The sequence below is a fragment of the Perognathus longimembris genome, chromosome 21 (genome assembly GCF_023159225.1).
Source record: "Perognathus longimembris pacificus isolate PPM17 chromosome 21, ASM2315922v1, whole genome shotgun sequence".
Taxonomy (NCBI): domain Eukaryota; kingdom Metazoa; phylum Chordata; class Mammalia; order Rodentia; family Heteromyidae; genus Perognathus; species Perognathus longimembris.
This window is the reverse complement of record NC_063181.1, coordinates 31011231-31026306: the sequence shown is the minus strand read 5'-3', so window position 1 is coordinate 31026306 and position 15076 is coordinate 31011231. Positions and strand designations below refer to the sequence as shown.

The 15076-nt window shown below is 50.2% G+C and overlaps 1 protein-coding gene across 1 annotated transcript in view; it reads right to left on the bottom strand.

Moving 5' to 3' along the window:
* The window catches only part of Sfrp1 (secreted frizzled related protein 1), a 46158-nt gene extending 38878 nt beyond the window's left edge, over positions 1 to 7280 (bottom strand). The window contains exons 1-2 of the mRNA XM_048330643.1: positions 6447 to 7280; positions 643 to 720 (exon numbers count right to left, since the gene is read on the bottom strand). Coding sequence (XP_048186600.1) covers positions 643 to 720; positions 6447 to 6990 — 622 coding nt within the window. The 5' untranslated portion in view covers positions 6991 to 7280. The remainder of the gene's footprint in view (positions 1 to 642; positions 721 to 6446) is intronic.
* Between the last annotated feature and the right edge of the window lie 7796 nt (positions 7281 to 15076).

Sequence of the window (15076 nt, the reverse complement as noted above, 5' to 3'; positions counted from 1 at the left end):
TGGCCCTCCAAGATGATGCCATTCATGTTTGTTTTTCCCAGAGGAGAGATGCCAAGGTGTTTGGAACTAGGTCTTCCAAATGTCCCTATGCAGGACTATGCCTGGATCTGGCCCCCAGACCTGGACCAGCTCTGCTGCTGGAGCTGCAGGTGTTGATGGGAATTCTTTCAACCCTGAGAAGGGAGGAAAATTCCACTCTTGGGATGCCAATGTCTTTTGCCTAGGAGAACTTGACTGCCCCCACCCATCTTTAAATCCCAAGCATGGAAATCTCCCCTATTAAGAGGACACCCTGGGTAGAGCAGGGCTGATTCCTAGGGGTGAATGTGAAAGTGAACCCCAAGGAAAGAGCCCACCAAGGCTTCACTGGAGCACTGAGAAGGGGTTCTGAAGACTTGGTGAGTTTCCTGCTTCCTGTCTCTAAATCTGTCTCTGTTCACCACACAAGAGGGTTCCCCAAAATATGTACAGTGACCCATACTGGTCTACTCTCTACCTGTCCAGAGCCTTCCATCTGCCTGAGCAAAGCAGAAACTGGAGAAGAAGGAGGCAGAGAAGGAAAAGCTCCATTGAGGCGCACTGTGTTTCGCTGGAGACACACCCCAGGGAAGGCCCCAGAAGTGGCCAAGAATGCAGACTTACCAAACTCGCTGGCACAAAGATGCTCAATGATCGCTTCAGATTTCAATTCGTTGTCACACGGGGGACACACGGTTGTACCTAAGAAGAAAAAGAGAAAGAAGCAGAAGTTGTAAATTATGGGGCTGGAGAGCACTAGGGAAGAAACTGGCTTGAGGACCAGGCAAAGTAGCTACAGGTCTTCTAGAATTTCTGGAGGATGTCCTGCAAATCAAGAAAGAAGGGTCCTTAAACCCAGGGTCCAAAGTAGGGGAATGGCTCCTTGAAAAGCATTGGTCTAAAACAGCACATGTTCTCCCTGATATGCAGAAGTCCAATTTAGGATATGACAAATTATACAGGATTCTAGACACTCACATATAATGAGACCAAAAGAGTTTAGTCTTCAGTGAAAAATCACCAAGTTGTGATGCCCAAGCACCTCTTCATAGGTATGTAAAATAATATACACAGTGAAATGAACTCCAAAGATAAGGAAACAGAGGATCTTTCCTTAATTTGTCTCATTTTCTGATGACTGTATTCTATACACGTGCACATCTGAGGGAAGGTGGGGGGAGGGCACAGAATCAATGGAGAATGAGTGAAAAGGTGCAGCAGCAGAGCCCCCCGGCTGCACTGGAATTGATGAAAGTGAACAGTGCCACTCGTGGGCCGAGATGGCAGGAGGGAATAGAGGAGAACGAGGGAAAAGATGATACGACGCACAAGGAAGGGAGTTTATATATTACCTGATGTATGTAAAGGTAACCCCCTGTATATCACCTCTAAAACAACAATAAAGAAATTAGATTATTTGTTGTAAAAAAAAAAAAAAGAAAAGAAAAGTATTGATCTAGCGATGCTGAATACAGCACAGTTAATTGAACTACCACTGCAAAAAGTAGATGCAGTCAAGGCTGCCGTGAGTCCCTAGTAAAAGCTGGCTTATAAACAACAATTCATCTTTCTTTCCTGTCCTTCCCCCCCTTTTTTTTAAATAACTGTGTCCCATTCCTGCCCCCCTTCCCACCTGCAGACAACTAAGCAATTGGCTCATCATCTGACAAGCTTTCTAGAAGCCAGGAGAAAAGCAGACTCATCCGTTTCAGCCCCAGAGCCCTCAAGGCCCATGGCAGCAGTGGCCTGATGGAGCAGAAAGCCAGCATCCCAGTGGGGGTGTGGGATGGGCCACCAAATGGGAGGACAGAGCTGGAAGGGGAGGGGGCCTTAAAGGCTCTTTCAGAAGGGACTGGGAGGGGCTTTGAAGAGGTGACTGCAGACAGGCAGGCAGGCCACTGGGAGGTGGCTAGGCCCCAGGGGAGGAGACATCTGAAGCCAGAACCAGGGGCCTCCCACAAGCTAAAGTGCTGCTGGAGCTGGGGGAGGGGGTAAGAGGTCCTCCTTTCGTACAGAAGGGCAGAGAGCACATGTGGCTAGAGTCCTCCGGGGCCAATGGAAGTGTCTTGTCATGGCTGGCCTCCTCCTCCCCCTCCACCACCACCACCTCTTCTTCCTTCTACTCATCTGTTAAAGTTGGTGCTCATCAAGGACCCAGAAAAGCCCCACATACTCTTTAAAAAGTAGACACACATACACACACACACACACACACACACACACACACACACACAGAGGAGGCTGAGCTGGGCTGCAACAAAAGAGCACAGGACAATTGCCTAAGATGCACACCAAGGGGCTAGAAGGCAGGACAGACCCAACCAAGTTTGGTGAGCTAAGCACCTCTTGTTTATCCTCTTCTTCTTCCTGTGGTTCTAACTTAACATCCTTTCCCTCCCCATGAACTCCTCTATGGCTCTTCGCCAAGGTAGGAAAGGAGAGAGCTGCACCGCCCACCCAGGACACTGCCCCACTCAGGATAGACCCTCTCCCCAGACCTTCTCCTGTAAGGCCTAGCAGAGGCCCTGCCCCTGGCCTCACAGATTTAGCTGTCACTTTTACAGTGTATCCAGATCCAAACACCTTTCAGATTCTTGGGGCAGCAAGAACCGCACTCCAGAGGTTGGCATGACTGCCTTTAGGCTGAATGTTGGGACTATACTTTGCACCCAGAACTTTTATGACCAAAGAAAACCCTTACCTAGAATTTTCCATCACAGTCCTTGTTTCCAAGGAGAGAAAAGGGGGCAAGAAATGCTGCAACATGGAAAGGATCACCTGACCGCCACCTGGAGAGTGAAGTGTGCTTTCAGGTTTTCTTTGTTTCCTTGGTTTTGTGTTTGCTTTTGTTTTTGTAAGTAGAAGTTATCACACCTCAAGGTTCTAGGAATATAAGATTGGCCCAAGTCAGAGCCATGTGAATATAAAGCCAAGCATCCTAGGAACCTTCCATACACACTCACTACATCTCCTTCGGATCCTGTTGGCAGCCCCATAAAGGTTTTTCTTAGGGGCATGGATTTCCTCTGGATGTTAAGGACGCTCTGTAGCAAGAACTCCCTACTGGGAGCTATGAGACTTCAACATGGCTCTTCCTAGCCTCCATCTTCTCCCAGCCAGACCCAGCTCTGAGAAGTATTAGCTGGAAAAAGGAAGTAGAATGTGTAAGGCAGTATTTATCTGTGCTCCTGTGTGGGTGGGGGGCCCCCACAGGCTGCTGTGCCAGGGACATCCAGCCTAGCTCCTCTGAGAAGGGAACAAATCTACAGTTGTGAGGTATATTCTCAACAATGCTTAGAGTATATGAACAAAAGCTAAAAAGCTTGGGATAATGTTAATATTCATATTTTACAAATATTTAAAGGAGAGTAGAGGAGAAAGCAAAGATTTGAATCAGGATTATGTTACTTTTTAAAAGTTTTTTAAAATTATTGCATGAGTATTATTGTATGAGTATAATTATTGTATGAGTATACATACACATGCACACAAGACCTTTAACCCACTCAAAACTAACACATAACAAACACACATCCCTTCTCTCCTCTCTCACACACAGATATTTCTCACACACACATACATGAGAGCTCTCTCTCACAAGCAGTATCTGTTTTACACCATTAGATCTTTCTCACACACAAATGTCTCTCGCCCATATATGTGAGATCTCTCCCCCACACAAGAACTCGCACACACACCTACACACACAAGGTCTTTCTCTCATGTACAAGATCTCACACACAAAGATCTCATACATACATATACAAGATCGCTCACACACATGATCTCTCCCACATATATACAAAATCTGTCTCACACACAAGGTTTCTTTCTAATATATGCATACAAACATTTAATACACACACACACACACACACACACACACACACACCAGATCACCAGATCTTCCCTGGCCAGACCACTGAGTAGCAGAGAGGGACCCTACAGAAGGAGCTAGGAGAAATAGGGGGGGCATGATGGCCTCTGCAAGCGGTACCCAAAACATCCAGGCAAGTTTAAAACACAACATGACTAACCACACAACTGCACTAAACACTACACAGGCTTGTTCCTACCACTCCCATCATTAAACCTGGCAAGAAAGGGGAAAAACAATTTCTTGGACTGGTCTAATGTAGAAGCAAGATTTAGAAATCACTTTCCTGGAAAAGAAGTGACTGCCTCTCCTGTAACAGAAGCCCCTGTAGCCCAGGCATCTGCCTTTGGGGAAATGGCTTTTGACTCGTTTCTCACTATGAAGCCTATAAGGGCTGCCCAATATGCTTCAAATTCAAGGTGCCCAAACATGAACAGAAACTACTCTCTCTGTCCATCAGTTTGATAATAAAAATTTGAGAAAAAATAAAAGAAACTACTTAGTGTATGCAAAGATTGACATTGTTTTGAAAGCTTGGTTTTAATGCCGAAGAATGCAAAGGATAGAGGAAAAGCAAGTAAGAGTAATATATGTAATAAGAAGTATCCTAAAGTACTGGCCGTAAGCTTCCGAGGACCCGTGGCCTGATATGTCTCTGCCTGCCCCCTAAACACACACACACACACACACACACACACACACACACACTCTCTCTCTCACACAGTGGGCAGGTAGAGCCTTGCAGGGTCCCCTGGGGCACCAACTTACCATAAGACTGTTTCCCCAGAGATCTCCTCTTTATGCCAACCAATGAATGGTCCCAGAAAAGGGGAACAGTGACAGACCCTCAAGAGTGGCCCCGGTACAAAGAAGATTGGATATGGCCTCTGGGCAGAGCCTGGCTGACCAGCAGCCAGGACCAAGAGAAGGAAGACTGAGGAGATGGCGCCACACCTGCACTACACCACGGGATCACCTCGGGGGAGTGAATGCACCCCTCTCCCTCCCAAAGCACAGCAGCTTCAGGGAAGTGCATTCTGAGAGCCAAGGAACACTGCAAATAGAAGGCTACTGCCACAAACCACCCAAGGCCTAGACAGGCCATGCAGTGTGGGTCCCAGAGACTGGTGTTCCCCCTAATGTAAGCAGGGGTATCCAGAGAGCTCCCTGATGCCCACAAGTACCTCCATGGTCACTTGGATGGGGCAAGGGCAAGTGACTGCCCAGCCCTCTTTTGACCATCAACAAATTAAAGAAAAGGGGTAAACCCCCTCTCTCTGTCTCTCTCTCTGTCTCTCTGTGTCTCTCTATCTCTCTCTGTCTCTCTCTCTCTCACACACACACACACAGACACACACACACAGACACACAGACACACACACACACACACACACACACACACACACACACACACACACCACTGCAGAAAACCTGGATCACAGCCTCCTGCCCAGATTCCCTGCATGTCTCTGGGCCCTATCCCGGCTTTGGAAGAACTCAAGGCTGAATTCACTCCTATAAAAGCAAGCTACCAGACTGAGCTGGTGGTGAGTTTTCTGGTTTCCAGCTTTTCTTCCCTCCTCACTCTTTAATTGCCTCTTAAATAGGAGGGGCCTGAAGAGGCACCTCCAGTCCAGGGCTATTAGAAATTTGCAAAGTCCAATTTGCAGGTTGCTACCCCCACTGGAAGAGATAAACAAAACGCTAATTACATTTTTATCTTTCTAATTACCTGCGGATTTGTGTGAATGAGCGAGGGGAGGGGCATGCAAAGATACAGTGCGGAGATTTTCCACCCCCCAAATCTCCCGATCTCACAACTGTGAGTTCAAAAAATACACATGTCCGCCGTTTGTAAACTTTTTATTCCCGCAGCCAGTTCTGCAGCCGCCGCTCGACCTAGAGGTATTGAAAACAAACAAACAACAACAACAACAAGTCGACGGGCACAGCCTGCTCCCCTGTGGGCGTGCTCTTCGCTTGGTTTTCTGGGGTTTCCTATGGGAATCTCTCAGTGCGGTGCTAAACAAATCCAGCAAGGAGAACGCACCTTTTCTTTACGCGCGGGACTTTGTTTCAGGTGTGGGAAAGGCGAGCCTGGACCCCTGGAAGCGCAGCTCCCGGGAGCGGCCCGGGCCTGCGCCCCAGCGGGGGCGCCCAGCCGCTTCCACGCACCATCGCGGGGCGCCGGGGGCGCGAGAGGCGCAGAGCACACGGGGGACTTTCCATCGTCCACACACCTTGCGGGCCACGTCTGGCAGCGCTTCTGCCCTGCCGCGCGGGACGAGACGGGGTTGTGGTCGCCCGGGCGCTCGCCCGGTGCCCGCGGTGGTCGCGAGCGGCCCGCGGACCGGGCGCAGAGCGGGGAGGGAGCGCGCGTGGGTCCCCCGTTCCTTACCTTGGGGCGTGGAAACCCGGGCACTGGCCCGGTCCCCGCGCGCAGAGCGGGGAGGGAGCGCGCGTGGGTCCCCCGTTCCTTACCTTGGGGCGTGGAAGCCCGGGCGCTCGCGCAGAGCGGGGAGGGAGCGCGCGTGGGTCCCCCGTTCCTTACCTTGGGGCCGGGACGCCTCGGTGGCGTTGGGCGGCGTCATGGCGATGCAGACGTCCCCCTCGGGGAACTTGTCGCACTTGAGCATCTCGGGCCAGTAGAAGCCGAAGAACTGCATGACGGGCTCGCAGGAGTCGCGCACGGCCTCGCAGAGCCAGCGGCACGGGTAGATGGGCCGGTCCAGGCAGACGGGCGCGAAGAGCGAGCAGAGGAAGACCTGCGTGCCCATGTGGCAGTTCTTGTTGAGCAGGGGCACCCAGCTGCTGGCCTGCTGCTTCACCTCGGCCATGGTCTCGTGCTCCAGCAGGTTGGGCAGCACCATCTTCTTGTAGCCCACGTTGTGGCACAGCCTCAGGTCGGCCGGGATGTCCACGCACTGCGGCGGCTTGGTGTAGAAGCGCCCGCTCTGGTACGAGCCGATGTCCGACTGGAAGCTCACGTAGTCGTACTCGCTGGCCGAAGCCCCGGCCAGGAGCCCGGCGGCCAGCGCCAGCAGCAGCCCCCCGGCGGCCCCGGGGCGGCCCCCCGCGCTGCGCCCGCCGCTCATGCCGGCTCCCCGCACTCGCTCCCGCGACGTCGGGGCTGCCTGCGCTGCCCTCACGCCCGCGTCCCGCCGCCAACTCCAGCAATCTCCAAGGGACAAAAGGCGCAGCCCCCCGGCCCGGTCGGGCTCCGCGACCGCGCGCTGCGGCTCGGTCTCCCGCGAGTGGCAGCCCACGGCCTGCCCGGGAGCCGCCGAGGGAGCTCGCGCTGGAGCGGGGCGAGGCGCGGGGCCCCGGTGCCGTCCGCTGGCGGAGGCGCGGCGGCGGGCTGCGGGCGAGCGCGCGGCTCCTACTCCCGACGTAGCCGGATTGGAGTGCGCGGTGCTCGGGTGGCCGAGCCGCGGAGCCGCCCGCGCAGCCAATCAGCTCCCGCCTGCCGCGAGCCACAGTCATTACCCGGTCAGTCAGCCCCGCAATTAACCAATCGCCTCCCTGGACGAGGGGGTTTGGTTTACTGAGCTAGACACAGGTCAACACCCCTTAAAAAGCAATAATAACAAGTAAATAAAGAAAACCAAGAAAGAAATTAACACGAAGGAAAGACGCGGTGGAGGAGTGGCCAGACGTGTGGAACAGAGAAAGAGAAGGTTTGACACTGTAGCTAATTCGGGCCAATTTGAAAGAAAGCAAGGAACAGATTTCACGAAATTATGAGGACGGGGGGGGGGGGTGTCGGTGAGGGAGGGTAGGAACTTGAATTCAGGGCCTTGGCTCAGTCCCGTAGCCTTTCCACTCAAGGCTGGCCTTCGGACCCACGGCTCCACTTTCAACTTTTTCCTGGTTCATTTGAGATAAAGGTCTGAGTGGCTTTGCTTCCTGAGTGGCCTAGGATTACAGGTGTGAGCCATCAGTGCCCAACTGACTTTTTTTTCTTTTTTCCCCCCCTAATTTCAAGCAACAACACACCAGACTAGCCGCCCCCCTCCCCATGGTTCTGTTCTGTGTGCTAATGGGTAATAACTGATGGCTCTCGAGCTCACTAGGAACTACACAGTGGTCAGGAAGGTGGTACTTGGGTTTGTTTGTGGTGTCCACACTGCAGTTTGTATCCAAGTGGCACAAAGGTGGTCCTTAATGCCACCTAGGCACTAGGTCAAAGTGGCTCCTTATAGGAAATGTTGCTCATGACTGTGTTAACCTTAGAAGCTGTGCACCAGTGTGACCTCAGTTGCGTTAAGAACCAGGCACAGGTGGCTCACTCCTGTAATCCTATCTACTCTGGAGGCTGAGATATGACAATAGCAGTTTGAAGTCAGCCTGAACAGGAAATTCCATGAGACTCATTGCCAATTAACCATACACACACACACACAAAAGCCAGAAACTTCTTGGCTTAGATGGTGGAGACATTGAGTGAAAACATTAAAAGATACCTAGGCTCTAAGCTCAAGCCCAGGTACTAGCACACACAATAAAAAGTTTTACTTTGGGGAGGAGAGATTAATTTTTTTAATAAAAATTTAAAAGACCACTCAAGTCCTGGCTGACCAACAGCACGTCTAGCTGTGCACATGCGTAATACACATTGACGTGCCTATGGTGCAGAAAGCTGAAATATTAAAAACATGTGGAAACTTATCAGCATGGCCTCTGTGAATATGAAGGCCATTGCTCAAGCACATGTGCCACATTCAGACCCAGTCCAAGAACCTCAAGTCAAAATCACAGGTCCCTCATGAGCAGCATCACCCTAGTTCACTAGTTTCACACTAGTATTGCACTAGCTCACCAGTTTCAGTTAGCATCCAGGAAGAGAAGTCTAATTGTCACCTACAACCTCCCAGATCCCGAGAAATCTTTATATGTTTCAACTATTATGGAGAAGGTGGACTAAGTTCCAGAGAGTGAGGCGCGTGGGCATGAGACAACAAGCAGTCATGTTCCCTGGGTCCTTAAGTGTGGGTGAAGCCATGCCAAGGATGCTAAATTCCCATCTGAGCAATGTGCTGTCACCCATTTGGCAACAGGACCACAGCCTTGGACTCTAGGAAGTACTGTCTTACTGGGCCAGCTTGTTTTAAAAGCACTAGAGAAGCTTGCTTTAGACTCTGCAGGCCTAATTTTTTGATGGACAGATTCCAAATAAAACTTCCTAGTTTGTGAAGAACCAGGACTCTCTGAGGGGGGTGTGTGTGTGTGCGCGCGCGCGTATGTGTGCGTGCGCATGCGCACTGGTACTAGGGCTTGATCTCAGGGCCTGGTCACTGTCCCTGCACTATTTTTGCTCAAGACTAATGCTCTACCACTTGAGTCACATGACTACTCTAAGTTTTTTTGCTAGTTGATTAGAGAAAAATGTCTCACAGACTCTCTGCTTGAGCTGGCTTTGAACCACAATCTCCAGCTCTCAACCTCCTGGGCAGCTGAGCCTACAGGGGTGAGCCACCCACACCCAACTCGGGGTTACTTTTTTAAAGCTGTGTGGCCACATGAGGTTACAAGTTCACAGAGCAATGTAGGAGGCATCTTCAGGTCACCCAATGCTCTCTCCTTTCCAGACCAATAAAAGCTGCCCGAAGCCAAGGAGGCAGGATGAGGAAACAAGAAGGTAGAGCAAGGCTTGGATGGCCAAGGGTTAATCCCATAGCAGCTGACAATGCTCAGCCTGGGGAGCTAAGGTATACATTCCCCACAGAGCCTAGACAGCAAGAGATCAGGCAACTGAGTTTGAATTCAAAGGTCATTTAGGGGAAAATGCTGTTGGTAGGGGGTCCTTCTCTCTCCTCTGGCCTGCCCTAAGTCCCAAGCCAAATGTGTCTGTTTACTCACTGATTGGAGATTCCATGTTTGTAGATAACATCGTCTCAACTTGAAATCCATACTTAGCTAAAACCTCACTCATGTTTGTACATTTGTCACAAATGACAGGAAGACTTGGATCCGTATTCAGGACTTGGGTCACTAATAAAATTCTGCTCATGAGGAGCCAACCTCACAATATCCACTTGTGGGAGAATTTTGTTTATGTCTGGTCATCCACATTGATTATGGTCACCCCAAATACCCAATCCACACTACATTCCTCCCAGTAGCCACCCTGCTACAGAGTTGCTCCAAGTCAAATAGAAAGTGTCAGTATTAGTATACCCCAAAGTCCTAAACCCACTACATTTTTGACTCCTTCCAAGGCTCAGCTAGCAAGGAAGATCTTGAGTCTCCTTTCACTGATAGATGTCCATCCACATGGGGAAGGCTGGAGACTCACTGCAGTTCACTTTACACACTGCTGAGCAACTGGAATCTTCTTTCTGTTTCAGAGATGCAAAAGACATACTGTGTCCTTTCTCATGTTGTCCAGTCCTTTTAGATCGAATTCCAATCTCCATTTCTGTGATGGCAAGTGTGTGTGTGTGTGTGTGTATGTGTGTGAATGTGTGTATGCGCACAGGAGAATGCTCTAGAACAAAGGCTCTTTTAGCTTGCTATTACCCTCCCACACTCCCAGAAACTAGAGTGCCTGACTAGGAGAATTCTGGGCCAGGAGAAGCCTGTGACTCCCTCCTAGCTCCAGTGGTTTAAATGAACATAGGAGACATAAAGATTTAAATCATTCCTCATTTCAAAGAAGTTCTTGATTTCCTCACACCTCCAGATGCCTGTACATGAAAATTGGAAATGCATTCCCTGTTGCTTCATAGCACTAGCTTAAGGAGGCATTAGTCAGTCTCCCCATGCTCAAAGCTGACTGCCAGGCCAAGCAGGGTCACTGAGGGGCCTCCCAGGTGCCTACCTGGTGGGCTTGTCCCACACACAGAGTTTAAACCTGGGAGAGAAGGAGCTCCCCTCCCTCCCAGCCCATGCCCTTCCCCTGTGCCAGGGTTTTTAGGACACTCTCCAAAGACACACTTAGCTTTCTCTCCGTCCTCCAGCAGCCCTGAGAAGACTGGAGGGACGCCTGCGCAGGGCTGGCCAGTGGTGGATCCGGTACAAGGCAGAGAAAAGCCTCCTGACAAAAAGTCAGAAAACACAGACCCAGCCTCGGTTCCAGCCTAACAGGCGGGGGCTCCCAAGGAACTCATTCCACTGCGCTCCCTTCAGGTTTCATCTCTAAAGGAGAACTCGCATCACTTATTTTGCTTCCCCTCTGAAATAAAGCATAAATTCCCAGCATCTAAGGGCACACTGAAATCTTCAAACACTATCCGATGCAGATACCCTGAAGTGAGGTTCTTGCTCTGATGAAGTTCCTATCCACATCTACGCATGAGCCATCAATCTCAAGCCCTTGGCTCTTAAAATTTAGCCTTATTTGAAAAGGGCAGGAAAGAATCTTTAGCAATTAGAATAGAAGGCCAAGCCCCACCCTACCTCCTCCCCAAGCACATGCCCTTCCGTGCCATTCTTGATGTGGCATGGCTGGTCACCCCCATTGCCGCCATGGGACCCTTCTGCTTCTCCTATTTCCTCAGTGAGGCAATCCACTAGAATGTTCTACACTTCCTGAGGAGGGCTCTCTCATGGCTCAAAGTATCTGCCCAAAATGAGTGCCTCCCCTTAGTTACCCGCAGCAGTGACCTCTCAAAAGCGGCATTCCTCACACCCTGGATAGCGAGTTATGGCCAACGGCTCTGCCTCTCTGCCCAAATGGGCACAGCTACCTCACTCCTCAGAGGAGGCTTTGTTAAACTGGAATTAAGAAGTTTTATTTAGGGCTGGGGATATAGCCTAGTGGCAAGAGTGCCTGCCTCGGATACACGAGGCCCTAGGTTCGATTCCCCAGCACCACATATACAGAAAATGGCCAGAAGCGGCGCTGTTGCTCAAGTGGCAGAGTGCTAGCCTTGAGCGGGAAGAAGCCAGGGACAGTGCTCAGGCCCTGAGTCCAAGGCCCAGGACTGGCCAAAAAAAAAAAAAAAGGAAGTTTTATTTATTCATGAATATCATTTATTTATAAGCACATACACTGTGAGTACGTTACTATCTTCAAGAAAGGAGGACGGGGGCTGGGGATATGGCCTAGTGGCAAGAGAGCTTGCCTCGTATACATGAGGCCCTGGGTTCGATTCCCCAGCACCACATATACAGAAAACGGCCAGAAGTGGCGCTGTGGCTCAAGTGGCAGAGTGCTAGCCTTGAGCAAAAGGAAGCCAGGGACAGTGCTCAGGCCCTGAGTCCAAGGCCCAGGACAGGCCAAAAAAAAAAAAAAAAGAAAGAAAGGAGGACGGTATTTCTGATTCAGACCTTCACACCTTGGGTGCCTGCCGTTTGGAGCCCATGCTGCAGGAGGAAGTCAAGGCCTTGTCACACGAAGCCCCACTGGTTTCATCTCTCACAACGCCAGGCTTCAGTCTCAGGGAAATGCTTACGTTTTCCCAGCCCCGCTCACCTGTTTGCTGTCCACCTTTACCTGTGGTTTTCTCTATGATGCCCTCCACTGCCTTTATATAAACCCCACTCACACAGTTTTCTGATTTAGCAAATAATATAGGATGCCCAGTAAAATGTGAATTGCAGATAGGCAATGAGAAAAAATGGATTGCCTAAGTATATCCCACATACTATTTGGGATATAGTTACACTAAAAAATATTTTTCTGAAATTCACATTTACCAGGTGTCCTGTATTTTATCTGGCAAACCCATTGATTCCTCAAAGCATCGCCTCCTCCAGGCAGTCATACCTGAGTGTCTCGCTGCCCATCACTTCACTCCTCCATCCCTGGTCTGATTGACGAGCTTCTCCCTGTGCTCGGGGTACTGGCACAATCATCATAGCACTCATGTCTATTGTTTAAACCTGCTGGCTTTGGGATAAATGTTATATACCCATGAGTGTTAGAAGAGCAAAGACCTGTACTTGTTTTTTCTAACATATCCCTGTAACCCCAGCCTTTAGTACAGTGCCAGGCACATGCTGAATGTCCAATCAGCCTTCTACCCCAGGAAATGGGGAAGTCTGTGGCAGAGGGAGGAAAATGTGTGAAACCCCTGGCTTGTTGAGAACTGTACTTGGATGCTGATTTTGCACTGAGTTTTCTGTGAACCAAGGCATGAAAAACTCCTAGTTCTCTTGGTTTTTGCTTAGTTCAGGCCATGGGGGCCTGATATGAGGACTGTAGAGTATAGGGCAATCAGATTGCCTCTCTTCCCATCATGGAGCCAAGCCTCTGGACAGCGGCCATGCCCAAGGCAGCCTGGACCCCAGGGCCGCCCTGGAGTAGGTTCTTTGGTAGAGCATGGGAGGCTAGTGGGTGAATGCAGAGGCAGTTCTGGGAGGAAAGCAAAGCTGAAACTGATGCTTAGAGGGTCTCAAAAGCCTCTGCTGGCAAATAGAGAAGCAAGAATGGACAAAGGAGAGTCTACAACATGACCCCTGGCTCTACATTCTGTCTTTAGAGTTCAAAGCTTCACTCTCATGCCACAGAGCAGCAGACATGGGCCTGTGGGAAGCCCCTTCTCTCTGGTTGTCTCCAAGCAACGAGAGTGAAATGGGACATGCTTTAGTGATGGGAGGCCCATAAATCCACCACCACTGCTTCAGGCCTGGGCAATCAGCATCAGGATGCTTGTGCTTGTCTAAGCCTTCATTGGGCATATCAGGTGGACTGCCCTCCTCTGGGGTTCAATTAGAGCACAACTGGGATATGAATGAGGGGATAGCAAGAGCGGGGAGCAGAGTACCCATCTTCATCTCCTCCTCCTCCTCCTGGCTCCAGCTGTGAACACACTCTCCCTCACCATTTCACTATCTGGGCTACTAGCACAAGCCTTTAATCCTAGCTACTCAGGAGGGTGAGATCTGAGGAGCATGTGTTCAAAGCCAGCCTGAGCAGGAAAGCCTGTGAGATTCTTATCTCCAATTAATCACCAAAAATCTGGAAGTAGAGCTGTGACTCAAGTGATAGAGTACCAGCCTTGAGTGAAAAAGCCAGGGGACAATGCCTAGGCCTTGAGTTTAAGCCCCAGTACTAGCACACTAATACATACACATACACACATCACACGCACGCATGTGCACACACACGCACACATGCACACGCATGCTTCTGCCTGAATAATTGAATAATGCATCCACCTTGTGCCGCGGAGAAGTATCATTCACCTAGTTTAAGGCACAGAATTCCATCATGTCCTGTCCAGTAACCAACTGCCAATCTGCAGTCATTTCTGGCTTGCACTCTGTGCAATACCACAATTGAGCCTCATAAACAGCCTCTGAAGGAGCAGAGTTTCAGTATCTCTGTCTGACAGAAGACAGGTTCAGAGTGGTGAGACCTTAGCACCCCTGTTAGCAAAGCACTGGGAGGATGCCAGTCTCAGGTCAGTAACACAGATCTGGGGTGCTAAATCCTGTTGACTTTGCAAAAGACCTGATTGCCTTTGTTAAACTGCCTTTGTTAAATGTCTGGAGAACTTTCTTGAGAAAATATATCATGTCACTTTTATCTTTTGCTTTCCCAGCCCCTGTCAGAGACATAGATGCACAATAGTTGAGCACTGACTGAATGAGTCACTTTCTTGAAGTTGGCCTATGGCCCCCCTCTGACCAGTGAGAACGGATAGCGGTTGTAAGCAAAAACATGTTTCAAAATAGATATCTTTAGATGACAGAAAGCATGACTCTTCCCTTTTCTTCCTGCCTGAAAATCAGACGTGACTTTCAGATACAGTAGCTGTCTTGTAGCACAGTATGTGTGGCCCATGCACAAGGATGATGAAAGAGAAAGCTAGAAAGAGCCTAGCTCAAAAGGAATCTGGTTACCAGTCCTGAGCTGCCCACCCCAAGTTCTTCTTAGGCACGATCTATACTCTCTGGCACTCTCAGTGGAATGTTCTTTCAAGAAGTGAGTAACCAATGCAAATGGTTGATCTCCCATATAGAGGCTCTTACAGCAGCCTCTGACTGCTGTCAGGCACTGAGGATCCGGTGTGTATCACCCCCAGGGACCGCTGTCAAGCACTGAGGAGCCAGTGTGTATCACCCCCTGGGACCGCTGTCAAGCACTGAGGATCCAGTGTGTATCACCTCCCGGGACCGCTGTCAAGCACTGAGAAGCCAGTGTGTATCACCTCCCGGGACCACTGTCAGGCACTGAGGATCCAGTGTGTATCACCTCCCGGGACCGCTGTCAGGCACTGAGGATCCAGTGTG